Source organism: Ischnura elegans, chromosome 1 (genome assembly GCF_921293095.1).
Source record: "Ischnura elegans chromosome 1, ioIscEleg1.1, whole genome shotgun sequence".
Lineage (NCBI taxonomy): Eukaryota > Metazoa > Arthropoda > Insecta > Odonata > Coenagrionidae > Ischnura > Ischnura elegans.
The window spans coordinates 108,115,932-108,143,903 of record NC_060246.1 but is presented as its reverse complement, the minus strand read 5'-3'; the positions used below and the strand labels follow the sequence as shown (position 1 = coordinate 108,143,903).

Below are 27,972 nucleotides of genomic sequence, written 5' to 3'. Positions count from 1 at the left end.
AACGCACCCGTTCGTCGGGGTGGCGCGGCCGGATTTAGCGACCGCACCACGCGGGGAAGGGAGGGGGACACGGGTGCGTCCAGGGCGCGGCACTGCTGGGCGGGGGTTGCGTGATCGTCCAGGGCGCGGCACACTGGGGCGGGGCGAATGGGTGCGGCATCTGGGTGTGGAGGGGGTGGGGCATTGGGGCCACCTGTGTCCACCCTGGCGCCTCCGTCCCTGGATGGACCGGCGCCAGAGTCATGTATGGCCCCAGCGGATACACGCCCCTGACGTGGGGAGGCCAGGCCACTCGGGGCATCGCGGGGGGCGCTGGAGGAGGTTGCGGTTGCGGGGGGAATGAGGGAGGGGGGGGCGGCACTTCCACGGGGGGGCACTGCACCGGCGGTCGCACTTGGGGAGGTGGCGTGACGTTATTACCTCCCCTCCTCCGCCGCCTGGGGCGTCTTATCGCCGGCACATTTTCTTCGTTGCCACTTAAATGTCGGCGCTGAAAGCGCGGGGGGTTAAACCGCTCTCTCTGGCCGCCGCGTCTTGCGTCACAATCCCCTATAGCGTCCCTCCGCAGAAGGAGACGTATCTGAGCGATCTCCTCTGCGGATAATAGAGGCGTCGGCGCGGCGGCGTTACGCACCCGATAATCACAAGAACGCGGCGGAGATTGGGGGCGTGAAGTCACTTGTGGGCGTGGTCGGGGTTGGGATAATGGGGGAGGGATGAGTGGCGATGCCGCTGGTGGCCTGGCGTCTTCTCTCGCTGCGTCGCGACGCCTTTCCGCGTTACGCCTCCGCCGATTGCGACGCTTGTTCCGGTTTCGCCGCCTACGCTCCTCCGACGAAACTCGGAAGTGCTCCCACGAAGCGCCGCTCCTCCTATCCTCGGGCAGCGGCTCGTCCGAGATGACGCTGTAGTTATCTCGGTGACGTGGGGGCGTGGAGGGGGAGTACGGGACAAGGGGCGGCGCACACGAAAGCTCGCGACCCATATCCCGATCCGGTGTTCGCGCCCGAACGACGTCCACACACGGATCAGGCACACACACACGCGGAGGCACACGCACCTCGACCGCTTCGGTGCCACGATCAACGTCGGTCTGTGTGCTGACAGACCGACACGCCCACCGATCGATCGTGACGTAGCGCAAAGCGGCCGGACACAGTGATGATGGCGACACTTGGCCGTCCACATCGTCATGCCGTGGCGAAAACCTGTCGTCCTCCGGCTGACCTGGCTCCACTTCCCGCGTTGGCGACATCGAGCCGTCCAACGAGACGCCTCGGCGCGCCTGCACAGCGTCCTCCGAGGCGTCACCAGCACTCTCACTCACGTCACTAACACGAGCACTGGGGACAGGCGTACGAGGCAACGCCAGGTTGTCCATCGTCGCCGGGGAGCACTGTGTAAAGGAGGGCGTGGGAGACACGTGAGTGGGGGGGGAAGGGGAGCACCGTGAGTCAGTGAACACAATCTCCGGGGAAGGAGTCGCGCGGACGCCTAAGGAACGTTCCGCGAGACCGGGGGCTATGGGAAGGGGGCGTGGCAACACGGGGGAGTCGTCACTTTCCGGCGACTGGACGACCTCGATAACGTATGAATCGATCATGGCGCACGCTGGTTCACTGATCACGTCACTAATTATGGGTCGCGAGCTCGGGGGGGAAATGCGGGCGGAGGAGTAACACGGGGCAGTGGGGGTTAATGGGAGGGTGTGAGGATCCCACGACGACACTGTTTCAAACCCCGTCTCCAGCACTTGCCGCCAAGAATCAGGAATGTCCGTCGCGGGGGAGGAGGGATGGGGCGTGGGGAGAGGGAAGGATGGCGAAGAGTCAGAGGGATCGTCGCGGTGGCGGTACGCTCGCGAGATGCTCCCGGCAGAATCCATGGCGGGAAGCAGCGACGGAGAGCTCTGGGAGTCGGGGGGGGCGTAGGGAACGTCGCGAGGGCGCCTCTCCTTCGCCTTCCGGCGAGTCCGTTGGGCGACGGGCGGGGTTGGCTTCTCGGCCATGAGGGGAGGGAAAGGGGGAGCGACTGTCTCGGGTGGGCTTACCACTGGTGGGGGCCAGTGAGACACGTCGCGGGGCAATCCAAGGCAGAGCACACACACTAATAATCCAGTGGCAGGCACGTCGCGGCGATATCCCGGAGAAAACACACACAGCTATTCCAATTTGGCACAAACACGAAATCCATGGTTTTCCCACGTGGCGTTGTTCACATACCTGCTACACACACTAAGCCATAAGGCCGAGAAGCGATAATTAATAAATTTTTCCGGGGTTCCGGGACGGTTTTTCGGGTATTTTGCGTGATGAGGTCGGATGCTGCGGCGGTGGTGTGCGGCGAGAGTTTTTGACGCGAGGAAAGGTCTCGGAATGGCGAATTTTAGGCGTGAGAATGGGGAAAAATTCGCACGAAAGTGTTGTGTGGAGACTCCGGGAGTTTTGGTGTCGTCGGCGGGTCCGGGAGAGTCGTAGGAGCGTCGCGGACGTAACGGACGCGGTCCGTTTTCCGGGCCTTCGGTGCCATCTGTCGTGTGGGATCGCAGCGTCCTTCGTGGAGCATCCTGCGTTCGCTTCCCGGGGGAATGCTTTGGTCCTGGGAAATTCCCAAAAAAATTGCCATTTCCGGGGAATTTCCGGGGACTCGAAAAAGTCACTCAAAATCGTCCAGAAAACGTCAAGAAACACGATGAGAGAGCATTATCCTACTCACTCGAGTCATGTATTTTCTTTCGAAATGCTAAAATTCCGGGGAATCAGACTTAAAACTGCTTAAAAAGTCCTCTCTGGGGAATCTGATTCAAAGCTGCTTAAAAAGTCCTCTCCGGGGACTGGAAAAAATTTCCAAAATCGTCAGCAATGGCTAGAATACGGGACGGAAGAATCGGCATCAGTCAATAATTTCGGATGTTTTTGCAAAAAATATCGGCATGAAATGCAACTCTCCGAAAGAAAGCAATTCACGGTTTCATTGGACACCTGTGTTTCGTCATCATTCGCGACCCTCATTTTTTTACACTTGAAGTAAACAGAGTGCGTGCCGACGCCGTCGTCGGCCTCCGGGTCGAACTATCTGCCAGCAGCACGGCCCCCGCGAAATTCGACTGCGCTTTCAGTGGAAGGCGTTCATTGTTAGCGACGACTCCTTGGTAACGCGGATGAATGCTGCGTGTATTTCACCAGAAGCGTGATGCGTCCGTCTTGTCTCGTCATATTCGCAAGAAAAACTTGGAATTCTCGAGGAAACCTACGCTTGGCGGTCATTTTCCATGTTCACTCGATCCGGTGAATATTTGGAAGTTATTTTATAAATCTTGCATTCACCTAATTTCCGTGTGAAAAGTGTGCGGAAACTGTTTCGACAGCTTTCCGGAAGGTTTTCTTAAAAGTGAAAAATTTCATCATCATTCCCACGACGTATGTCACTCTTGGCATGCGAGTCCCGTCTACACTCCTATGTTAGCCATAAGGCCGAGGAGCCGTGCCCATACTACACTCCTATCTTAGCCATAAGGCCGAGGAGCCGGAAAAATTGTGCCCGGCTCTGCACTAGGATCAGTGCACTGCATTAGATGAACTTTTCTGCAGTGTTAGTGAGGGCATATTATTCATCCTCTTCAAACGATGTCTCATGTTAAAAAATTTTGTTTTCTGTCAGTTTTTATTTTTTGTGCTGTTGCTTGTTATTTTACAGACATGGTTTAAATGTAAAATGGTGATAAAATAAATGAATGAAGTGGTGGCCAGTGTTATTTTCTTCTTTCCTTCGCCCATTCGTTTCTTGCCTCACGAATCTCCGGACTTTGTCGCATTTTCGCGATTCGGGAATTTTTTAAATGAAACAAGGAAGAGAAACATCTGTTCTCATCAGCTTTTCTGATTTATGGAACCTTTTATGTTGGGCCGATCCCGGCGGTACTGCAATACCGGGCCAACCCGCGGCAGGGATGGAGTAAACTCCGGGGACCCCGCCCATGTTCAAAAATCAGATTAATATTCTGGTCCAGCAATGCTGGACGTATCAGATATTAAGCTGATAAGAACAGATAAGACGTTTATTGATATTCTTTTCAAATACAACGGTATCTCAAAACAAGAGAATTTTACAGATCCCCCCACCTTTCGTGGGGGGGGATGATACAGAAGGGCGACCCACCAAGTGTGGGCCGCCCTAGTAATGCCATGGAAGCTATTACAAGTATTTTGTGGCCCCTCACTTAGGGGCCACTTCTCACCGCCGGACTCGAAGTGAGGCCGGTCGGGAATAGTTTTTATGTCTATTGTCCACTTCAGTGTTTTCACTTCTTCATTTTGCACTCAAATTCATTCATTCAGGGAAAAATAAATCAACTCATTCATTCGGTTTTATTTACAGATCATTCATTCGTACCATACACACATGCGAGGCGGCCACTTATACCCCGTGGCCGCCCGCTCTTTCATACCTGCGCCGTGGCCACTTATACGCTGTGGCCACGAGCGCATTCATCTCCGCCGCGACGTTCTTCTGTCTTCTCTTCCCCGTCCGAAGGCGCGTGGAAGGCCCCCTGGTTCCACGCGCCACCGCTCCACGCCGCCTGCAGCCGGTCGCCGAGAGCGCGCAGAGTCCCCAGGTCCACGCGCAACTCCTCTGCGCATGGCTGCTGCTGGCGTCGTCGGCAGGGCGGCGGGGACGGGGAGGGCGGGGGGGAAAGAGGGGCGGAAGCACTGGAGGTGAGGCGACATTCCTCGAATGCCACCGAAGGCCGCCGCATTCTTCTCCTCCCCCACTACCGCCACAGCGGCGGAGAGACACACACACTAACACAACACTCACACACATTTGCCCTGGCTTTAGGCCGCTCCCTCCCCTCCGTCACTGGCGCTTGGGAAAGGGCAACGGAGGGGAACACCTGCCTATCGTGGGAACGGCCTGCAGCGAAGCCGCCGCCGGCGCGCCACCTGCCCGAGACTGCGGCCGGCGGGCGAACTGAAAACTTCGGCGGGCGACACCGCAAGATGAAATTGACCATTTAAATCCCTGGGCGCGCGCGCACGCGGCAATCTCTATTTACACTACGCCCAGGGAACATTCACACGTTCGCCGCGACAACGAAAAACCGTCACGTCGATGCTTACATCGTTGCCGCGACGCACACACACAGAAAAACACACTCATGGCCACATCGCGTCACACACGGTGCCGCCCCCGACACAACACATACACTCGAGGATGGTGGGAAACATACACACAATGAAGAAGCAAAAACACAAAATACACACACACACACATTGACTGCCCGTGAGTATTCCCTTCACTTCACGCGATATATACAAGAACCATTCACACCATGGCACGCTACCTCGCCTCCGAGTGAATCGACGCATTGCGGTCACTGTCCGTCGCACTAATTACACTCGGAGGGGGTGCCGTAAATGGAAAGTCGATGCCAGACCGTACTTTCGCATTCACACAACACAAACACCCGGGAATCTCACGGGCCCTAACCTAACACGAATATATATACACATGTAAACATGGCTCCTGGCGTCTCGGGCGGTGAGTGGACGTCCTCAGGAGCACATTACACAGGGGCAGGGATCAGAGGGGGTTACGGGAGGGCAAGGGGGGGCGTCGCGGTCCCTCGGCGTCCTTAGACTCGGCTCCCCTCGTCCAACGATGGGAGCTCCGTCGTCCGGAACGCCGCTCTCCCTCGACGCCGCGCGGTCCTCGGCGCCTCCCGCTCCAGGCTGCTCCGTGGCGGCGCCTCTGCTCCCTGCCCCTCCTCCGGCGGTGGGTGCGGCAACCCGGATGGGAGTCTCTGCCGGCGGGTACTGGCGGACCCCGGTCATGTGCCCGACGTAAATATCCCGCGACCACTTGATGGCCGCGAGAACCATCTTTCGTCGGGCACGGCGAATGCGGGATTTAGGGATGTGGAGCCGGGCGAGGAGAGAGTCATTCTCCCACGTCCAGCTCCCCAGTGCGCCTACCACCAACGCGTCGAGATGGACCTCCATCTTGTAGGCGCACCGGACCCGCATTCGATCGACCAGGGCGGCGTATTTCTCTATCTTCTTCGCCTTCGCTGCTGCCATGGCCTCCGGTCGGTTCTCGAAGGGCACTGTGATGTCGATCACGTGGATCACGCCCCTCGGAACCTCCCAGATGACCAAGTCGGGACGCAGCAGCGACTCGTCGCCAGGTACCCGCTGATTCACTCGCACCTCCCATCCTTGCGGCAGCTCAGCGACCAGCAGACTGATGATTTCGTCGTGGCGCCGGGTCCACCCGTCCGCATGCGGCAAGCAGTGGTTCACCACATGCGGCAAGGTCTCCTCCGCGTGTCCACAGACCCGGCACCGAGTGTCTCTCCTGGCCGCTCCTCTTCTTGCCGCATTCAGGGGGAGAACGTTCAGCCGCGCTCTGTGAATGAAGCGCCAGTCGCAAAACCGGATCCCCACTCCTCCCGACACCCAGTGGTTCGAGTCCGGGTGTCGAGAGCTCACCGCTATCACTTTTCCTTGATCCGGCTTCGCGACCAGCGAGCGCCTGAAGCCCTCCCCCATGGCCGCCAAGATGATTCCGTGCAGCCTCCTCCGGGCAGAGGCCGGCACGGTCATCTCTTCCCTCGACGGCGTCACTCGCTGGACGACGATGGCCAACTCCGCCCTGGCGGCGCTCCACGCCCACCGGATGTCCACGAAGCGCCGCAGTTGCCTCGTCGCCGCGCGCACTCTGGTCCAGTGCGATGACGCCGCGATCGTTCCCGTCCCGACGACGTCGTCGGCGGCGCCATTGAGGAAGTCGCACATCGACTCCCTACTCAGCACCGCCGTCCGTTGCGTCCTTCCCGTCCGCCTGCTGATGATGTCCCGCAAGGTGTGCCACGCCACATCCGCGACGCACGCGTCCGGACATGTGAGCATCCGGAACGCGTGCACCACGGTGAGCGCATCCTTGCGGGCCGGCAGCGGGACGTAGCCACCCCCTCCCCGGCTCCTGGGGAGGGAGATCATTTCCCGCGCCGCGCGGGTCGGGAGACTCATCCACTTCTTCACCGTTCGCTGCATCTCCTTGTCGAAGTCGTGGATGGCCTTCTTCGGGACAGGGACGATTCGGAGGGGAAATTCGAGACGCGGTGTCAGGAAGACGTGCACCGCGTCAATCTTCTGCCACGGCGCCAAGTCCGATTCGTCGAGCCGCCGGAGATCCTCGAGGATGGAGTCGAGCGCCGTGGCGGGCGCCGCGTTCACTTTCAGGCCGATCGGTGCCCCCAGGTAGGTGTATGAGTCACCTACGCCGAGCGACCTGATGGGAGAGCCGCAGATGGAAAAGGGGGTGCGTTGAACACCCCTGGAGCGCTGTGGCGTCGTGCACCGCCAGTCCACGTGTAGCGATGCACACTTCCCCGGATTGAAGGTCAAACCACAGCACTCGGCGGCCCTTCCCGCGACGTCCAGGAGCGCCGCGAGCGATTCCGCACTCCCCCCCACGAGGACTAAATCGTCCGCGTACGCCAAGACTTTGACGCACGCAGTCCCCATGGGAAAGCCTTGGAGAGTGCGATCCTCCGAAATCGCTCGCAGTACAGGCTCCAGCGCCAGGTTAAACAGTAGGGGGGAAAGGGGGTCCCCCTGGCGAACACCACTCGTCACGGTGATCGAATCCGTGACTCCACCCGCAGCAGCTACCTTCATCGTGGAGCCACGGAGCATGTCCTCGATCACCGTGACGCACTTCACCGGGAGGCCGATCTCGCGGAGCACTCGGAGGATGTGATCATGGGGCACCGACGGAAACGCGTCGGCCAAGTCGAGCCACGCGACGGCCACCTGTCCAAAACTCGCCCTCGCGTGCTCTATGGCCGACTGAAGCACAAAGTTGTGCTCCATGCAGCCCTCCGTGGCGGGGATGAAGCCCTTTTGGGTGGGGAACGAAAGGCGCTTCCCACGGAGGGCCCAGGGAAGCATCCGGTCCGCCAGTACGCCCATGAACACTTTGGCCAACGTGTTGGCCAATGAGATCGGCCTCCAATTACGCACTTCGTGCTCACTCCCCCCCTTGTGCAGCAGGGTGACCCGCGTCTCCTTCCACTGCGGGGGCACCCTCCCTAACTCCACACACCGGTTGAAAATGGCGGCCAGCACCTCGCCATTAAAGTCAACACGCCGGTATGCGGAGTAGGGCACGCCGTCAGGTCCCGGAGCCGACGCCCGCGTCCTCTTCAGCCGGTCGATCACCTCTTCCGGTGTGATCGGAGAGGTGATCTCCCGCTCGCCGCTCCCTCGACGTCCTGGTGGGAACTCCGGGATGAAAGCCGGCCATGGCTGCGTCGGATCGTAGGGGGGGGAGGGACGGGTGAAGTGGGCCTTGAGGGAAGCCAGTGGAATTTCACATAGCTTTCCGGTCGGGGCGCAAATCCGCCGGAAAGCTCTTCCTTTCCCGCTGCGGTAAAGTTTTTGGAGGTCTGCAGCGGGCAAAGGGCGGGGGTTGGGCCGGGGGGTCACCGTGGGGAGCCTGGGAGGGGGGTTGAACACAGCGGCTGCCGCTGTGACCTCGCTTACGACGGCAAAGAGTGAGTTCGCGTCGTTTGCCGTCTGGAGGTCACGCAGCCACTTCTCCTGTCTTTCACTCAACTCCCCCTCCCCTTCGTCGCCTAAGGGTGCGGGTACGGGCACCAACACCGGGGCTGGGGGGCCGGTGACCCATGTACCGGGGGCCAGCAGTGGGCCGGGGGGCTCACTACCCGCTGCTGGTGGGGGGCTTGGTACATCGGCGGAGGGGGGAAGGGGGCCGCCTGTGTCATCCGTTGGGCCTCCATCCCGTAACGGATCGGCCACTCGGTCTCCTGCGGCCCCCAGGGAAAATTGCCCCGGGCGTGTGGGGGCCAGGCCACTCGGGGCATCACGGGGGGCGGGGGGGGAACGGGAGCTCGCACGAGAGTAGGACGGTGTTGGGGCACAGGAGGCGGGCCACGCGTCGTCGGAGAAGGCGCCGATGGAGGGGGAATGACGTCACCATTCCCCCTTCTCCGCCTTCTTCTTCTCCTCACTACCTCCCCCTCCGGGCGATGCTCTGCTTCCACCTGTCGGCGAAAGCGCGGAGGCAGCTCTCTCTCCCTTCGCAGGGAATGCTGGGGCACTTGAGGGGCCGGGAGGGGAGCACCGCGCGCAGCTGCGCCGTTCCGGAGAAGGGCGCGCAGCTGCGCCACTTCACTGGGGGAAAACAGCGGCACTGGGGCAGTGGGTACGAGCTCCCTGTAGGGGCGCATGTCTGGACGCCGTTGAGTCAGGACGGGGGGAGGAGGGGTGGGTAGGGGTTGAGGACGATGAATGGGAGGGGGCGGGGGACGGCGAATGGGAGGCGGTTGGGGGCGGACACTAGGGGAGAGTGGCCTGGCGGGCTCCCTCGTCGTCTGCTCCTCGCGGCGTCGTCTCTTCCTCCTCTTCTTCCGCTCCCGATTCCTCCGCCGCCTTTCCTCGGAGGAAACGCGGAACTGCTCCCACGATGCACCACGCATGTGGGACCTGCCGCGCTCCTCTTCCGGAAGGGGGATGTCAGAGATCGGACTAAGATCTCTGACGTGGCAGCGGGGGGTGAGGGGGGAGGGGACGGAAGGGGAATAGGGGACGAGGAACACCTCGGGATCCGCCATGGTGCACTCCAGGCCACGCACTTCGTCTGTGTCGGAAACCGAAGCACACACACTTTCCCCACACGCAACACTTGCGGAGGCAGATGGCTCGTCAGTCTGCGTGCCGACAGACCGATACCGCCACCTGTCCACCACCACAAACCGCTGCGTGTCGTCACAATGTGTTGTCGGCGACAGAAGGCCGTCCGACAACGCCCCCTGGGGCGGTACGGATCCGTCCTCCAGGGAGCCACCACACAGGGGAGGGGAAACACGCGGCGACATGGGGCCGTCCTGCGCTTCGTCTCGGCGCGGCTGCGCACCGTCCTCCGAGACGACACTCACACATTCACTCACGCTCGCACGAGGCGACGCCAGGCCGTCCATCGCAGACGCAGCTGGGGATGACTGCGGAGCACTGGGAGTGGGGGAGACGCGAGAGGGGGAGGGAGATTGTGTCGGGAGGAACACAATCTCCGGGGATGGTCCACGGACGCTAGGGCAACGTTCCGTGACACCAGGGGCAAGGGGGAGGGGGCGGGGCAACACTGGGTCATGCACTGCGGGGGCGCTGTCAATGTCGACGATAAGGTCGTCCGACGACGCACTCGCAGGGGCGGATCCCGAGGGAGCACTTATGGGGGAGGGGAGGCGGAGACGGGGGGTGGCGAGGAAGGCGGGAGATCGGGTCGGGGGCGAAGCGAGGGCTCGTGGATCCCACGACCCGGCACTCCATTCCTCTTCCAGCGTCTTCCGCCACGAGCGGGTAATGCTCCCAGCGGAGTCCATTGCGGGAAGCAGCGACGGGGAGGCCTGGGAGTCGGGAGGGGCGTAGGGAGCATCACGAGGGCGATGCACTCCCCTCTCCTTCGCCTTCCGGCGGGTCCGCTGGGCGACAGGCGGTGTTGCCATGCTGGGAGGGCGGGAAGTTGGCGCGCGGGAAGCACGTGGCGGGGAACCACGCGGCGAGGGACCACGTGGCGGGGGACCACGTGCTTAGCAACAGCCGAACGGTGCACACTACGTGCACCAAAGTTGCTCGGGCTGTTGCTAACACTGACACAAACAAACACACAAAAGCACAACACTCTATCTCACACACAACTAAACATTTTTACAAAAAACCGCGCCAACTTCCGGCGCCACTGGCGGGCGCCACCGGGGTCGTGGGGAGTCGAACTCGCGGCCAGTAGCACCAAACACACTTCTTCACTCCCTCCCAAAATTTCTCGGGTGTGCCGGCACACACACCCGAGAAAAACGGCCCCCCCGAATTTTGGCGCCTTTTTCTAAAATCCGCAATTTGCGAGAAATCGGCACCAAAATCGGGCAGGGGGGGGCTGGCACACACACTTGCACTTGACCAAAGTGGCCGGAATCCACGCCCCGCGGTTTGGGCACAACCGCGGTTTGTAAATTCCGGGCTTTGGCGGACGCACGAAGTCCGAAGATTGACGCTCTCTCTCCGGCGGGCAGGGCGGCAGGGATGAGCCGGGGAGTCTCAGCGCCGTCGGGGTCCCGGGAGCTCTCAGCAGGCACGTCCGCACTCTTCAAGACTACACTTTGATCTTAGCCATAAGGCCGAGAAGCGATAATTGGATAATTTTTCCGGGGTTCCGGGACGGTTTTTCGGGTATTTTGCGTGATGAGGTCGGATGGTGCGGCGGTGGTGTGCGGCGAGAGTTTTTGACGCGAGGAAAGGTCTCGGAATGGCGAATTTTAGGCGTGAGATTGGGGAAAAATTCGCATGAAAGTGTTGTGTGGAGACTCCGGGAGTTTTGGTGTCGTCGGCGGGTCCGGGAGAGTCGTAGGAGCGTCGCGGACGTAACGGACGCGGTCCGTTTTCCGGGCCTTCGGTGCCATCTGTCGTGTGGGATCGCAGCGTCCTTCGTGGAGCATCCTGCGTTCGCTTCCCGGGGGAATGCTTTGGTCCTGGGAAATTCCCAAAAAAATTGCCATTTCCGGGGAATTTCCGGGGACTCGAAAAAGTCACTCAAAATCGTCCAGAAAACGTCAAGAAACACGATGAGAGAGCATTATCCTACTCACTCGAGTCATGTATTTTCTTTCGAAATGCTAAAATTCCGGGGAATCAGACTTAAAACTGCTTAAAAAGTCCTCTCTGGGGAATCTGATTCAAAGCTGCTTAAAAAGTCCTCTCCGGGGACTGGAAAAAATTTCCAAAATCGTCAGCAATGGCTAGAATACGGGACGGAAGAATCGGCATCAGTCAATAATTTCGGATGTTTTTGCAAAAAATATCGGCATGAAATGCAACTCTCCGAAAGAAAGCAATTCACGGTTTCATTGGACACCTGTGTTTCGTCATCATTCGCGACCCTCATTTTTTTACACTTGAAGTAAACAGAGTGCGTGCCGACGCCGTCGTCGGCCTCCGGGTCGAACTATCTGCCAGCAGCACGGCCCCCGCGAAATTCGACTGCGCTTTCAGTGGAAGGCGTTCATTGTTAGCGACGACTCCTTGGTAACGCGGATGAATGCTGCGTGTATTTCACCAGAAGCGTGATGCGTCCGTCTTGTCTCGTCATATTCGCAAGAAAAACTTGGAATTCTCGAGGAAACCTACGCTTGGCGGTCATTTTCCATGTTCACTCGATCCGGTGAATATTTGGAAGTTATTTTATAAATCTTGCATTCACCTAATTTCCGTGTGAAAAGTGTGCGGAAACTGTTTCGACAGCTTTCCGGAAGGTTTTCTTAAAAGTGAAAAATTTCATCATCATTCCCACGACGTATGTCACTCTTGGCATGCGAGTCCCGTCTACACTCCTATGTTAGCCATAAGGCCGAGGAGCCGTGCCCATACTACACTCCTATCTTAGCCATAAGGCCGAGGAGCCGGAAAAATTGTGCCCGGCTCTGCACTAGGATCAGTGCACTGCATTAGATGAACTTTTCTGCAGTGTTAGTGAGGGCATATTATTCATCCTCTTCAAACGATGTCTCATGTTAAAAAATTTTGTTTTCTGTCAGTTTTTATTTTTTGTGCTGTTGCTTGTTATTTTACAGACATGGTTTAAATGTAAAATGGTGATAAAATAAATGAATGAAGTGGTGGCCAGTGTTATTTTCTTCTTTCCTTCGCCCATTCGTTTCTTGCCTCACGAATCTCCGGACTTTGTCGCATTTTCGCGATTCGGGAATTTTTTAAATGAAACAAGGAAGAGAAACATCTGTTCTCATCAGCTTTTCTGATTTATGGAACCTTTTATGTTGGGCCGATCCCGGCGGTACTGCAATACCGGGCCAACCCGCGGCAGGGATGGAGTAAACTCCGGGGACCCCGCCCATGTTCAAAAATCAGATTAATATTCTGGTCCAGCAATGCTGGACGTATCAGATATTAAGCTGATAAGAACAGATAAGACGTTTATTGAATATGATGCCAAGTACATTGGTTCTTTCAGAACATCAAGTGTGCACATTTCCCCTTCTTTGGGGTATAGTTATACAAGAGGGCGACCCACAGAGTGTGGGCCGCCCTAGTAAAAAGCATTGGCTTTAATACAGTGGTTTCTGTGGCCCCTCAGTCAGGGTCCACTTTTCTCCGGCGGTCTCGAAGTGAGACCGACCGGGTATTGGCTGTTTGCTCATAGTTTATGTCTTTGTTCATAGTTTTCTCTTTTTTTTTCTCTCTTATATCACTTCTCACTGCACTGCTCACGTTCTCCTTAAGCCATTTATCCACCATGGCGGAGTTTATTGCTCTATGACTACGGCACTTAGGGTTTTTGGGGAAATAATTTGTACAAACTTGCCATTTATACCCCATGGCGTACATTAAATATAATGTTATCTTTATTTACAGAGCGAAAAAAATAGAAGATCTGGAACGATCGCTGTGTTTGCCACGCTGCTCCTTTCCGCCATTCAGCATCCCCTGCCACGCGCCGTCGCCTCGGGGCTTCCCACGCGGCTCTCCCACGCGCAGGCAGCAGCAGACGACGCCAGGCTAGAAGGAGGAGGGAGGGGAGGGCTTGGGGGAGGAGGGGGCGGGAGGGAGCACGACTCGGCGAAGCATGTTTCACCCTAGCGCCGCCAGAGCGCTCTCCGCTCTCTCTCACTTCTCGACGGAGTTGGTTAATTCACCCCCCCTGCCGTCTGGCGGCATTCCGGCGAACTAACCACTTTGGGGGCAGCCACCGTGCTGCGACTATGGCCGTCTATCGCTCTGATCGCGCGGCTTTGCGGCAATCTTTCTTTGCACTGCACTCAGGACGATTCACAGAACATTCATACTATCGCCGCGGCAACGAAAGACCGTCCTTTCGATGCTGACATTGTTGCCGCGACGCATTCACACTATGAAAACATGCACACTCACACTATAAACACACACACAAGCACGTTATCGGCCACGTCTCATTACACACGGGGCTGCACTCAACACACAATACATATTTACAGCGGGTTTATTCCAATCACTCACGCATTGCGCCCGCGAGAATCTATCATACCAACGCACTATTTACACATTCACACATTCGCGCGGTGCCTCACTTCCAAGCGAAAAATCGCATTGCGGTCACTATCCGTCGCTCAAACAGCGCTCGGAGTGAGGCCGGCGAGAAGAAAGTCGATGCCAGACCGTACTTTCACTGAGAAGATTTCCTCGCGGGCACATAAACACACACACACGCACACTATTCACACTATTTACACACGTGCCTCCTGGCGTCACTAGGCGACGTCCTCAGGGAGCACGCTGGGACTGGGGGACCGGGGGAGGGGAGGGAAGGGGCGTGGCCGGGACCTCCGGCGCCGCGTCCGCTGGCCGCTCCCGACGCCCGATGATCGCCGCTCCGTCGTCGTCGTCCTCTCCTCCGCCGTCGACAGCCGCTCCTCGCTCCTGTGGTGCCACCGCTCCCGCGATGTACTGCCGTGCCCCGGTCATGTGCTCGACGTAGATGTCCCGCGACCATTTGATAGCCGCGGTGATCATCTGACGCCGAACACTGCGCATGCGGCCCTTCGGCACTCCCAAGCGAGTCAGGAGTGCGTCATTTCCGGGTGCCCACGAGCCCAGAGCTCCCACCACTAACGCCTCCAGGCTGTGCGGCACCCGATACTCCGACCGCACGCGCATCCGCTCGACCAGGGCGTCGTACTTCTCAATCTTCTTCTCCCGAGCGGCGGCGAGCGCGGCACTTCGGTTGTCGAACGGCACCACGACGTCCACGACGATCACCTCCCTGTCCGGTCCCTCGTCCCACGCCACCACATCCGGCCGCAGAAGACTCTCGTCACCTGGCACCCTCCGGTCCAACCGCACCCGCCAAGATGATGGAAGTGCCGCACGCAGAATTTCCACGATGGCGTCGTGGCGTCGACGCCATCCGTCAGAGTGCGCGAGGCAGTGGCAAATGACGTGAGGGAGTGTCTCATCTGCCTGCCCGCACACTCTGCACCTCGTGTCTCCCCTCGCTGCTCCTCTGCGGGCGGCGTTCAACGGCAGCACGTTCAGGCGGGCGCGGTGAATGAAGCGCCAGTCGCAAAACCGGATCATGCGCCCCGCCCCGACGAAGTGATTGCTGTCGGGACATAGGGAAGTCGCATCAATGACTTTCCCTTGATCCGGTTTCGCGACTAGCCTCCTCCGGAAGGCCTCTCCCACGGCGCGGATGAGGTAGCTGAAGAGGCGCCTCCTCGCTGGCGCCGGCACGACGATTTCTCTTCCGTGCGGCGAAGCGAAAGCCAGAGACACGGCGAGCTCGCGTCTGGCATCGCTCCACCGCCAAGTCACGGGGACGATATTCGTCAGCTCCTTGGTGGCGCGGCGGGTGCGGCTCCACACTGATGCCGCCGCGTTCGTCCCCGTGCCAATGGTCTCATCGTCGGCGCCGTTGAGGTAGGAGCAGAGGGTGCCTCTTCCGATCGCCGCTGCATTTCCGGTCCTTCCGACGCGCCTCTCCACCACGTCGCGCAGAGTATGCCACGCCACGTTCGACACGCTCGAGTCGGGACACGTGAGCATGCGGAATGCGTGCACCACCGCAAACACGTCCTTCCGCACCGCGAGCGGCACGTGTCCCCCTCCCCCGCGCCCTCTAGGCATGGCGACGATCTCCCTCGATGCGCGAGTCGGCAGATGCATCCACTTTTTCACCGATCGATGCATATCTGCGTCGACTCGCGCGATCGCCGCCTTGGGCACGGGCGTGATGCGGAGCGTGTAGTCCAGGCGTGGCGTGAGGAACGTGTGGACTGCGTCGATCTTCTGCCACGGCGCTAACTCGCTTTCGTCTAGGCGCCGCAGGTCCTCGTGGATGTTGTTGAGGACGCCATGCGGCACCGCGTCGACGCCGTGGCCCACGGGTGAGCCGAGATACTTGTATGACTCACCGCGTGCGAGTGCACGCATGTCCGCTCCCTGCACTCGGAAGATCGTCGGCCGCACTCCTCGTTCCTCTCTCTGCGTGTTGGACCGGAAATCCATGTGTAGCGACCCGCACTTCCTTGCGTTGAAGCGCAGGCCGCACCACGACGCCGCTGCTCCCGCGACGTGCAGCAGGCCTCTCAGCATCCCCGCATCCTTGGCGACGAGGACCAAGTCATCTGCGTAGGCCAGCACGCAGACCGACGTTGATCCCATCGCGAACGCGGAGATGGCCCGCCGAGCGAGGACAGCACGGATCACGGGCTCCAGGGCGAGATTAAAAAGGAGCGGCGACAGCGGGTCCCCCTGCCGCACTCCGCAATTCACCGGAATCTCGCCCGTGGAGCCGCTCGCCGTGATGATGTTGGTTGTGCTGCCCGCGTAAATCTCGGCGATGGCCCCCACCATCCTTTCAGGCATGCCCATCGCGCGCAGCATCCGCGCGATGTGCGCATGCGGCACCGACCCAAAGGCATCTGTCAGATCAAGCCACGCCACCGCGATCTCCCTCCGCGCGCTCCTGGTGTAGTCGAGCGCGGCTTGGAGCACGAAATTGTGCTCCATGCATCCTTCGGTGGCGGGCAAAAATCCTTTTTGGGCCGGAAATGACAGGCGCCGGCCGCGGACCGCCCAAGCGGCGATGCGGTCCGCGAGCACGCCTGTGTATAATTTAGCGATGGTGGGACTGAGAGCGATCGGCCTCCAATTGCCGATCTCATCTTCGTCGCCGCCCTTGTGGAGGAGAATTGTGTTGCTCTCCTTCCACTCCTTCGGCACCCGGCCTGCCCGGAAGCAGAAGTCGTAGATTGCCGCCAGCACGCGGCAATCCGGATCTATCTGCCTCCAGGCCGAATAAAGTACGCCGTCTGGGCCGGGTGCGGTGTTGTGGGTGCGACGAAGGCGCCTGCTGACTTCTCCCGCGGTGATCGGTCTCATCAGTGGAGCCGCATCCTCTTCTTCTCGGCCGCTGCGCTCGAACGGCGGCACGACGGAGGGCGCGGCGAGCGCCTCGTCGTACCGCGGCCGCTCCCGCGAGAAAAAGGCTTTCACCTGCGGCAGCGGAATGCGGCAACGGTCCGCATCATTGCCGCCGCAGACTCGTTTGAATGCCTTCCCTTTCTTCTCGCGGTAGAGCGCCTGCAGCTCCGCAGCGGTGAGTGGCGGGTCCTGCCTCCGTTGCCGATGAGACGCTGCACCCCGGGAGAGTGGAGAGGTTATCCCGCTTGCCGCCCGTGCCGCGTCGCGCATCGAGCGCACGACGCGAAAGATGCCGTCCGCGCCATCCCCAGCGAGGCCAATTTCAATAAGCCAGGATTGTTGCTGGAGAGTGGCAGGTGCTGTCACAGACGGCGCTTCAAACTGCGTCGCGACGGCGTTCAGAAGATCGTCCGGAAGTCGCGACGCAGTTTCTCTCGCGTCTGGGCGGACGCGGAACGCACCCGTGCGTCGAGGTGGCGCGGCCGGGTTTAACGACCGCACCACGCGGGGAAGGGGGGGGGACACGGGTGCATCCAGGGCACGGCACTGTTGAGCGGGGGATGCGGGATCATCCATGGCGCGGCACTGTTGGGCGGGGGGTACGGGATTATCCATGGCGCGGCACTGTGGAGTGGGAGATGTGGGTGCGGCACTTGGGCGTGGGGGGGAAGGGGCATTTGGGCCGCCTGCATCCACCCTGGCGCCTCCGTCCCTGGATGGACCGGCGCCAGAGTCGTTTGCGGCCTCAACGGATACACGCCCCTGGCGTGGGGAGGCCAAGCCACTCGGGGCATCGCGGGGGGCGGTGGAGGAGGTTGTGGTTGAAAGGCGGGTGCCGGGTGTGGCGCCGGGGAAGGCGCTCGCGGGATATTCACATTGTTAATCACTTCCTGTGGCGGCGGAACGGGATTACCGCCCCTTCTCCGCCTTCTCTTGCGTCTTTTCGCATTGTTGTTGGATTCCACTTCACTAAGAACTGTTTGGAAGCGCGGGGGATAGTGCCGCTCCCTCTCACCGCCGTGCCGCGCTTCATTATCTCTTGCCACGCCTCTCCGCAGAAGGAGGCGCAGCTGAGCAATCTCCTCAGCGGAGAGCAGGGGCGCCGGCGCGGCGGGTAAACGCACACGATCGTATTGCTCTAGGTTACTTACACGCGGCGGTGATTGGGGGCGTGCCGTCACTTGTGGGCGTGGTCCGGGTCGGGATATCAGTGGAGGGATGGGTTGCGATGCCGCTGGTGGCCTGGCGTCTTCTCCCGCTGCGTCGCGACGCCTCTCCGCGTTCCGCCTCCGCCGATTGCGGCGCCTATTGCGGTTACGCCGTCTCCGCTCCTCCGATGAGACGCGGAAATGCTCCCACGAAGCATCGTGCCTCCTATCTGCTGGCAGCGGCTCGTCCGAGATGACGCTGTAGTCATCTCGGGGGCGTGGGGGCGTGGAGGGGGAGTATGGGACAAGGGGCGCCGCACGCGGAAGCTCGCGACCTATAACTCGATCCGGTGATCGCGCCTGAGAGACGTCCACACACGGATCATGCACACACACACGCGGAGTCACACGCACCTCGACCGCTTCGGCGTCACGATCAACGTCGGTCTGTGTGCCGACAGACCGACACGCCCACCTGTCAATCGTGACGTAAAGCTCAGCGGTCGAGAACGGGGATGCTGGCGACTCTTGGCCGTCCAGATGATTTCGCCGTGGCGAGAACCTATCGGCAGCCGGCAGACCGAGCTCTACGTCTGGCGTTGGCGACGTCAAGCCGTCCAACGCGACGCCTCGGCGCGCCTGCACAGCGTCCTCCGAGGCGTCACAATCACTGTCACGCACTTCACACACGCAGGCACTGGGGCGTGGCGAACGAGGCGACGCCGGGTCGTCCATCATCCGCGGAGAGCACTGGGTGTTGGAGGGTGTGGGTGACACGTGAGTGGGGGAGGAAGAGGGGGGCTGAGATTGCGTCTCCCTGAAGATAATCTCAGGAGAGATAGTCGCACGGACGCCTAATGAACGTTCCGCGAGACCGGGGGCTAAGGGATGGGGGCGTGGCAACACGGGGGCGTGGTCGCTCACTGGGGAAGACACATACTCGATGACGAGTGGATCGTTCATCTGAGTCACTATCTCACTCACTCGGTCACTGATCAGTGGTCGCGAGCTGGACGAACTGGAGGGGGAGGGACGTGGGGAGGGGTGGTGATTGGCAGTGGGTGTCATGGGAGAGGCGCGTGGGTCCCACGTGGATGCTGTGTCGATCCCGTGCTCCAGTAGGTCTCGCCATGAGTCGCTGATCCGTTCGGCGGGGGAGGGGGGATGCGGCGTGGGGAGTGGGAGAGATGGCGTTGAGCAGGCGGAGAAGGGGGGGTCGATGGCGTCACGATGCTGGTACATCCTCACCTCCTTCCCTTTCCGGCGGGCTCGGCGTACGGCGAGCGGCGGCGTGGGCTGAGAGGACGCCATGACTGATGTTGCCGCGCCACGTGTGCACCAACCACGTGGTTAGCAACAGCCAAACCGCTCACCCTACGACCGCCAAACTCGCACAGGCCGTTGCACACACATACATAAACACAATATGAAAAAAACACAACACCACCTTGCACCCAACTCTATATTTTCGTAGTCAAAGTCGGCCGAGAGTAGGCGCCGCTATACGGCACCCGGGGCGTCTTAGGAAAGTACGCACACGCACAGACACTGAAAACGAACACAAAAACATCCACAAAACATTTCACAGGTGTGCCGGCACACACACCCGATATATTGGCCGCACCCGAGATTTGGCGCCAAAATGCTAAAACGCGAAGTATGGGGAGTTTCGGCACCAAATTCTGGAAGCAAGGGGAAAGGACACACACTAAAACACTGTTAAAATCTCAAAGTCGTAGCACTTGCGGGTGCGGCACCACCACAGTTTTAAACTTAGGCACCGTCGACGCCTAGCGCGAAGTCGGGGCAAGCGGCTCGAGCGCTTGGCAGGCAGGACCGGGGGGACTAGCCGGTATCCTGGCTTGCGGCGGTCGGTTTCAGGAGCGCTCCCCAGACACGTCCGCTCTCTACACTTTGATCTTAGCCATAAGGCCGAGAAGCGATAATTAATAAATTTTTCCGGGGTTCCGGGACGGTTTTTCGGGTATTTTGCGTGATGAGGTCGGATGCTGCGGCGGTGGTGTGCGGCGAGAGTTTTTGACGCGAGGAAAGGTCTCGGAATGGCGAATTTTAGGCGTGAGAATGGGGAAAAATTCGCACGAAAGTGTTGTGTGGAGACTCCGGGAGTTTTGGTGTCGTCGGCGGGTCCGGGAGAGTCGTAGGAGCGTCGCGGACGTAACGGACGCGGTCCGTTTTCCGGGCCTTCGGTGCCATCTGTCGTGTGGGATCGCAGCGTCCTTCGTGGAGCATCCTGCGTTCGCTTCCCGGGGGAATGCTTTGGTCCTGGGAAATTCCCAAAAAAATTGCCATTTCCGGGGAATTTCCGGGGACTCGAAAAAGTCACTCAAAATCGTCCAGAAAACGTCAAGAAACACGATGAGAGAGCGTCATCCTACTCACTCGAGCCATGTATTTTCTTTCGAAATGCTAAAATTCCGGGGAATCAGACTTAAAACTGCTTAAAAAGTCCTCTCTGGGGAATCTGATTCAAAGCTGCTTAAAAAGTCCTCTCCGGGGACTGGAAAAAATTTCCAAAATCGTCAGCAATGGCTAGAATACGGGACGGAAGAATCGGCATCAGTCAATAATTTCGGATGTTTTTGCAAAAAATATCGGCATGAAATGCAACTCTCCGAAAGAAAGCAATTCACGGTTTCATTGGACACCTGTGTTTCGTCATCATTCGCGACCCTCATTTTTTTACACTTGAAGTAAACAGAGTGCGTGCCGACGCCGTCGTCGGCCTCCGGGTCGAACTATCTGCCAGCAGCACGGCCCCCGCGAAATTCGACTGCGCTTTCAGTGGAAGGCGTTCATTGTTAGCGACGACTCCTTGGTAACGCGGATGAATGCTGCGTGTATTTCACCAGAAGCGTGATGCGTCCGTCTTGTCTCGTCATATTCGCAAGAAAAACTTGGAATTCTCGAGGAAACCTACGCTTGGCGGTCATTTTCCATGTTCACTCGATCCGGTGAATATTTGGAAGTTATTTTATAAATCTTGCATTCACCTAATTTCCGTGTGAAAAGTGTGCGGAAACTGTTTCGACAGCTTTCCGGAAGGTTTTCTTAAAAGTGAAAAATTTCATCATCATTCCCACGACGTATGTCACTCTTGGCATGCGAGTCCCGTCTACACTCCTATGTTAGCCATAAGGCCGAGGAGCCGTGCCCATACTACACTCCTATCTTAGCCATAAGGCCGAGGAGCCGGAAAAATTGTGCCCGGCTCTGCACTAGGATCAGTGCACTGCATTAGATGAACTTTTCTGCAGTGTTAGTGAGGGCATATTATTCATCCTCTTCAAACGATGTCTCATGTTAAAAAATTTTGTTTTCTGTCAGTTTTTATTTTTTGTGCTGTTGCTTGTTATTTTACAGACATGGTTTGAATGTAAAATGGTGATAAAATAAATGAATGAAGTGGTGGCCAGTGTTATTTTCTTCTTTCCTTCGCCCATTCGTTTCTTGCCTCACGAATCTCCGGACTTTGTCGAATTTTCGCGATTCGGGAATTTTTTAAATGAAACAAGGAAGAGAAACATCTGTTCTCATCAGCTTTTCTGATTTTTGGAACCTTTTATGTTGGGCCGATCCCGGCGGTACTGCAATACCGGGCCAACCCGCGGCAGGGATGGAGTAAACTCCGGGGACCCCGCCCATGTTCAAAAATCAGATTAATATTCTGGTCCAGCAATGCTGGACGTATCAGATATTAAGCTGATAAGAACAGATTTAAGACGTTTATTGATTCCATATTTCAATTACAAAGTTTGAGTCAAATTAATTCTAAATATCAAGGCCCTCCTTTTACTTCAAGGGGGCAATTCTGATACATTAAGTACCCCCTCCTAATGAGGGGGCCTTTTTATAGAGTATATATATTTTTACATATTTATTTGTTATACATAGTCCCCTGGTCCAAAGTGGGCCAGGGGCTCATAGTTTTTATATTCCATCGTCTCCTCAAGCCTTACGGTAGTCCAATGTTTATAAATTCACATATATGGGGTGGGTTTGGGGAAAGGAAAAGACAAAGGATTTATTTAGGTGAAGAAGGTGAAAGGGAAGGGCTTCACTTCACTGCACCGCACCGCACTCATCCATCGCCGCCGATTCCGTCCTCATACTGTCGATGCCCGGTGATGTGCTCGACGTAGAGGTCACGTGACCACCTGATGACATCGGAGACCATCAGCTTCTTCATCAGGAAGGCGTAACGCCGCGGAATGCCCAGGCCCCTGAGAACACGGTCGTTCTCTGGGTCCCAAGAGCCAAGGCTTCCCACGACGAAACCCTCCACCGATGCGCTGTACCCCAGGACGGCGAGGTCTGCTGCCAGCCCGGCGTACTTCTCCTCCTTCAGTCGCCGGGCCTCCTGGAGCGCTGATCTCCGGTTGTCAAAAGGGATGGTCACGTCGATCATCCGGGCAGTCATGGTCTTCTTATCTGTAATAAGAATGTCAGGTCGTAAGTCTGAATTTACTTCAGGGACGGTCCTATTAATCCTCACCTCCTCATCTGACCGTCCCTTGCGTCCCATGATAGCGTTTGTCAGCCGGGTAAGCACGCTATCATGCCTTCGTCTCCATGTCAGGGAATGTCGGGTGCAATGGTTGAGGACGTGGGGGAGGGTCTCATCCCCGTAGCCGCAACGCCGGCATCTCCTGTCTCCTGAGGGATCGTATCGCCTGCAAGCGTTCAGCGGCAGGACATCGAGGCGAGCACGATGGATAAATCTCCAGTCACAAAACCTGGTGTATCTCCCTCCCACCAGGAAGTGACTGGAGGCAGCTGCGACCGAGGAAGCAGAGAAGACCTTACCCTGGTCCGGTTTCGCTACCAGGCGAGCCAGGTAAGCTTCCCGGACCCGGTTCTTCAGCGTCTTGGCGAGAACCCCGATTGCTCGGGGTGGCACCACGACGCGTGAAGCGGCCTCTCCACCTCCAAGGACGATCTGCGGCTCGTTCAAGATGTCCGACCACCGCCAGCTCAAGGCGATCCGGTCTCTCAGGCGACGCGAAGCGGAGCGCACCTGGGTGAAGAGGGATGAAAAGTCACCGCTCACAGACCCGAATGGCGCCTCAGTGTTGCCACTGAGGTAAGCCATCAGGTCGGCAGTGGACGGCATCCTTTTCATCTTCCTCTTGACCACTTCGCGCAAGCGTCCCCAGGCCATCTTCTTCACCACAGGGTCCCTGCAGTTCAGAAGACGGTAGCCATGCACCACCGTCAGTACGTCAGTCAAGTCAGTTAGGGGAAGTAGGCCTGCTCCTCCGTGTCTATGGTGAATATAGACGATCTCGTTGGAGGCTCTGGTCGGCAGGTTCAGCCATCTCTTACAGCAGGTCTTGATTAGTCTGTCTGTCGGGGCGAGGTCTGTCTTCCGGACGTTGCCAGCTCGTATTATGAAGTCCAACCTGGAGAGAAGGAAGGTGCTGGTGGCGGAGATCTTCTGCCACGGGGCGAGGAGTGACTCGTCGATTTTCCTGACGTCCTCGCCCAGCTTCTGCAATTCTTCCCTGGGGGTCTGGCAGACACGGAATCCGAAGGGGACCCCCAGGTACTTGTAGCTCTCCCCCTCTCGCAGGCTGGTGATGGCCCCACCCTGGATGATGAATTGGCGGGGCTCCACGGGCTGGCTGGTGCGGAAGTCCAGGGACAATGTCGAACATTTAGCCGGGTTGAACCTGAGGCCGGCGTCGGTAGCAGCTACCCCGACGCGATCCAGGAGCGCTTGCAGGTGGTCGGCGCTCTTCCCCACGAGGACGATGTCGTCGGCATACCCCAGGACGGAGATGGTGGTGTCCAAAACCCGGATGCCATGGACCTCTGCTTCCTCCTGGGCTGCCCTGATGACGTGCTCGATCCCCAGGTTGAAGAGTGTCGGGGAGAGCGGGCAGCCCTGCTTGACACCGGCACGAAGATGGATGTGGCCGGTGTCGCCCTCGGTGGTCCGGACAAAGGTGCGGCAGTCCTGCATCTCCATCACCGCATCCTTCATCCGGGAGGGCATGTCCATGGCGGTGAGGGTACGCCGGAGATGTTCGTGGGGAATGGATCCAAAGGCATTACTCAGGTCCAACCAGGCAATGTTCAGGGAACCCAGTCGTCTTCGCATCTCGTCAACCGCCGTCTGCAGGACGAAGTTGTGCTCGTGGCACCCCTCGAACTCCCGGAAACCCTTCTGCACGCCGCTCAGTCTCCTCCCTCCGGTGGCCCAGGCCAGGACACGGTCGGCCACGATGGCGGCGTACAGCTTAGCGATGGTATTGCTAAGGGCGAGCGGCCTCCAGTTCTTTAGGTCGCTCCGGTCCCCCTTCTTGTAGATGAGGACCGTCCGGGAGATCTTCCAGGCGTCAGGGGTGCGAGCTTCCTGCAGACAGCGGTCGAAGATTCCTGCAAAGATAAGTCCTTTAGGATCGAAGGCCTTAAGATCCCAGTAAGTCAAGCAGTCAGGTCCAGGGGCAGTATTAGTGGCCTTCGAAAGTCTCCCTACAACCTCGTCCGCAGTCACCCTCGCGAGCATCCTCTTCTTCTCTTCATCTGAAGTGGGCCGGTACTGGTGGTGGTGACCGGCCTCCTGGGGCTGGTAGGAGACGTCGCCGTATACAGCCTGGAAGTGCCGCTCCACATCCTCCTTCGGCACCTCGCAGTACGGCGACGCGTTCCCCAGGATCTTCTCCATCGCCTTTCGAGGGTGACTGCGGAAAAGTTTTTGTAGGTTGGCAGCCTCCTTCGGGTCGTAAGGAGGCGCCCGGTCCCTATTTCGTCTGGGGGGCCTCACCACATTAGCAATCCTCGGAGCCGGTTTCGGAGCGTTGCGGGAAGCGGTGCTCTTTTCGCTGATGGCGGCCGTGATGTCCGCCACCAGCGCCTCGAAGACCTCCCAAGGCTGGTCTTTGGTGGCGGCCAATCTCTCCAGCCACGCCCTCTCATGGTCGGAGGGCGGGCTCAGCTGGACAGCTTCTTCCTCTTCTTCCTCAATGGCCGCCGGGCCCTGGGCGTCTGCATCCGCCTCCTGTGGCTGGTGGTCTGCCACATCCTCTTCTTGTCGCTCCTCCACTGGCTCCGAGTGCGCTAATGTTTCACCCGGTGAGGCCGGAACGTCAGTCATGTCAGGATGAAGTGGGGGTGGGGGACGTTGGTGCGTCTTCTGGTGATTCGTCAACCCACGCTTAGACGGACACGTGAAGTCACACGTGTCACAAGCGTAACGGAATCTTACTGCGACGGGGTCCTGGATGGGTTTGGACCGTAGGCAGGGGTGGCAGGACGGCTTACGGCCCACGATCTGCTTATCGCAGAACGTGCACCAATTGATGGCTCGCAGTCCCTCAAGTCCGTGAACGGACTTGAGGTGCCTGTCGAGCGACATCTTCATTGCCGTCCATGCCGTTGCCTTAAAAGAGACGTCGCAGCCGTCCTCCGTGCATTCCAGATGGTCAGGAAGGGGGAACGAAATCACCAATACATTGTCGTCACGTCGGGCCCTAACATAAGTCACGGGGGTTGGTTCGGTCTGAGGGTGGGAATCTGCGGCGGTACTAGGTGAGGCGGTTAGCGGTGCAGCGGGTAAAGCAGGAAGAGGGGTGGGAGGAGAAGTTGGGAGGGGAATGGAGTCATCCCGCAGGGATGCACTCGCACCAGGAGAGGAAGGGGTAGGATTCAAAGGACGGTTGGGCGAGGCATTGGTCCCACGGGATTTGGCAGCACGGGAAGGTCGGGGCATAAAGGGGATACAAAAAACGTGCTGCGAAATTGGTTACAGGGAAAGGAGGGAGGCAAAGGTAAATTAGTTGAATTTAATCGGGATTCAAATTACGCGGCGATTCAGTTCGCGAGAGGGGCGCCCTAATCGCTCACGGCCTTAGCTCAAAACGCCTTCCACCTCCGTGGCCCGAGAATGACGTTCTTCGGACCGCCAAGAGATGGCGCTGCCTTAGGGGCCAATCGGCGACGGTTATCACCGCACTTCCAGCCACCGGACGGGGAGCTGGGAGGTGACCCGTATTGCCCTTATGGGGCAGGATAATCAATTTCTCACGTGAAATTGATTACAGAGGAACCGGGTTCGATGCGCGTGACGCACGCACCGAAAACACCCGTCCTCGCCCGGAACGGCCGGGCTATCCCGGAGGGTAAGGGAGGATGCTCTGAGGGAGCGGGAAAAGTGGCGGTTTCCACGACGACCGCCTCAGGGGCGGCCGCCGTGGAACCCACCACTGGCCAGGGGGGGCAGGGAGGGAAAAGAGGAGATAGGCAGAGCAGGCCCTAGTGTCCTGATGCCCCTTCGCCTCGGGAGTGTCTCGGGGGGCTTACCACTGGTGGGGGCCCATCCGAGATTCCTCGAGGCGGCGAGAAAGGGAGAAAAACGGGTGTAGTGGAGCCTGAGGGGCCAGGGGACCAAAAATAACACAAAGCCACTACACTTTGATCTTAGCCATAAGGCCGAGAAGCGATAATTAATAAATTTTTCCGGGGTTCCGGGACGGTTTTTCGGGTATTTTGCGTGATGAGGTCGGATGGTGCGGCGGTGGTGTGCGGCGAGAGTTTTTGACGCGAGGAAAGGTCTCGGAATGGCGAATTTTAGGCGTGAGATTGGGGAAAAATTCGCATGAAAGTGTTGTGTGGAGACTCCGGGAGTTTTGGTGTCATCGGCGGGTCCGGGAGAGTCGTAGGAGCGTCGCGGACGTAACGGACGCGGGCCGTTTTCCGGGCCTTCGGTGCCATCTGTCGTGTGGGATCGCAGCGTCCTTCGTGGAGCATCCTGCGTTCGCTTCCCGGGGGAATGCTTTGGTCCTGGGAAATTCCCAAAAAAATTGCCATTTCCGGGGAATTTCCGGGGACTCGAAAAAGTCACTCAAAATCGTCCAGAAAACGTCAAGAAACACGATGAGAGAGCATTATCCTACTCACTCGAGTCATGTATTTTCTTTCGAAATGCTAAAATTCCGGGGAATCAGACTTAAAACTGCTTAAAAAGTCCTCTCTGGGGAATCTGATTCAAAGCTGCTTAAAAAGTCCTCTCCGGGGACTGGAAAAAATTTCCAAAATCGTCAGCAATGGCTAGAATACGGGACGGAAGAATCGGCATCAGTCAATAATTTCGGATGTTTTTGCAAAAAATATCGGCATGAAATGCAACTCTCCGAAAGAAAGCAAATCACGGTTTCATTGGACACCTGTGTTTCGTCATCATTCGCGACCCTCATTTTTTTACACTTGAAGTAAACAGAGTGCGTGCCGACGCCGTCGTCGGCCTCCGGGTCGAACTATCTGCCAGCAGCACGGCCCCCGCGAAATTCGACTGCGCTTTCAGTGGAAGGCGTTCATTGTTAGCGACGACTCCTTGGTAACGCGGATGAATGCTGCGTGTATTTCACCAGAAGCGTGATGCGTCCGTCTTGTCTCGTCATATTCGCAAGAAAAACTTGGAATTCTCGAGGAAACCTACGCTTGGCGGTCATTTTCCATGTTCACTCGATCCGGTGAATATTTGGAAGTTATTTTATAAATCTTGCATTCACCTAATTTCCGTGTGAAAAGTGTGCGGAAACTGTTTCGACAGCTTTCCGGAAGGTTTTCTTAAAAGTGAAAAATTTCATCATCATTCCCACGACGTATGTCACTCTTGGCATGCGAGTCCCGTCTACACTCCTATGTTAGCCATAAGGCCGAGGAGCCGTGCCCATACTACACTCCTATCTTAGCCATAAGGCCGAGGAGCCGGAAAAATTGTGCCCGGCTCTGCACTAGGATCAGTGCACTGCATTAGATGAACTTTTCTGCAGTGTTAGTGAGGGCATATTATTCATCCTCTTCAAACG

The 27,972-nt window shown here is 58.1% G+C and overlaps 1 protein-coding gene and 3 non-coding genes across 4 annotated transcripts; all 4 read right to left on the bottom strand.

Annotated features, from left to right (window-relative positions):
* Positions 1 to 3,895: 3,895 nt before the first annotated feature.
* LOC124173847 lies at positions 3,896 to 4,088 on the bottom strand. Its single transcript, XR_006868801.1, has one exon. It is a non-coding gene; the product is annotated as a U2 spliceosomal RNA (small nuclear RNA).
* An 8,760-nt stretch (positions 4,089 to 12,848) lies between these two features.
* On the bottom strand, positions 12,849 to 13,034 carry LOC124173732. Its single transcript, XR_006868719.1, has one exon. It is a non-coding gene; the product is annotated as a U2 spliceosomal RNA (small nuclear RNA).
* An 8,688-nt stretch (positions 13,035 to 21,722) lies between these two features.
* LOC124173729 lies at positions 21,723 to 21,918 on the bottom strand. The gene has a single exon (XR_006868717.1). It is a non-coding gene; the product is annotated as a U2 spliceosomal RNA (small nuclear RNA).
* A 323-nt stretch (positions 21,919 to 22,241) lies between these two features.
* On the bottom strand, positions 22,242 to 25,874 carry LOC124159815. Its single transcript, XM_046535753.1, has one exon. The coding sequence runs from the start codon at positions 25,872 to 25,874 to the stop codon at positions 22,242 to 22,244; it is 3,633 nt and encodes a 1,210-aa protein (XP_046391709.1).
* Positions 25,875 to 27,972: the final 2,098 nt, after the last annotated feature.

Bases quoted from the DNA above. Each gene is read 5' to 3' on its own strand.
- LOC124159815 (XM_046535753.1), bottom strand. From the start codon at position 25,874: ATGCCCCGACCTTCCCGTGCTGCCAAATCCCGTGGGACCAATGCCTCG.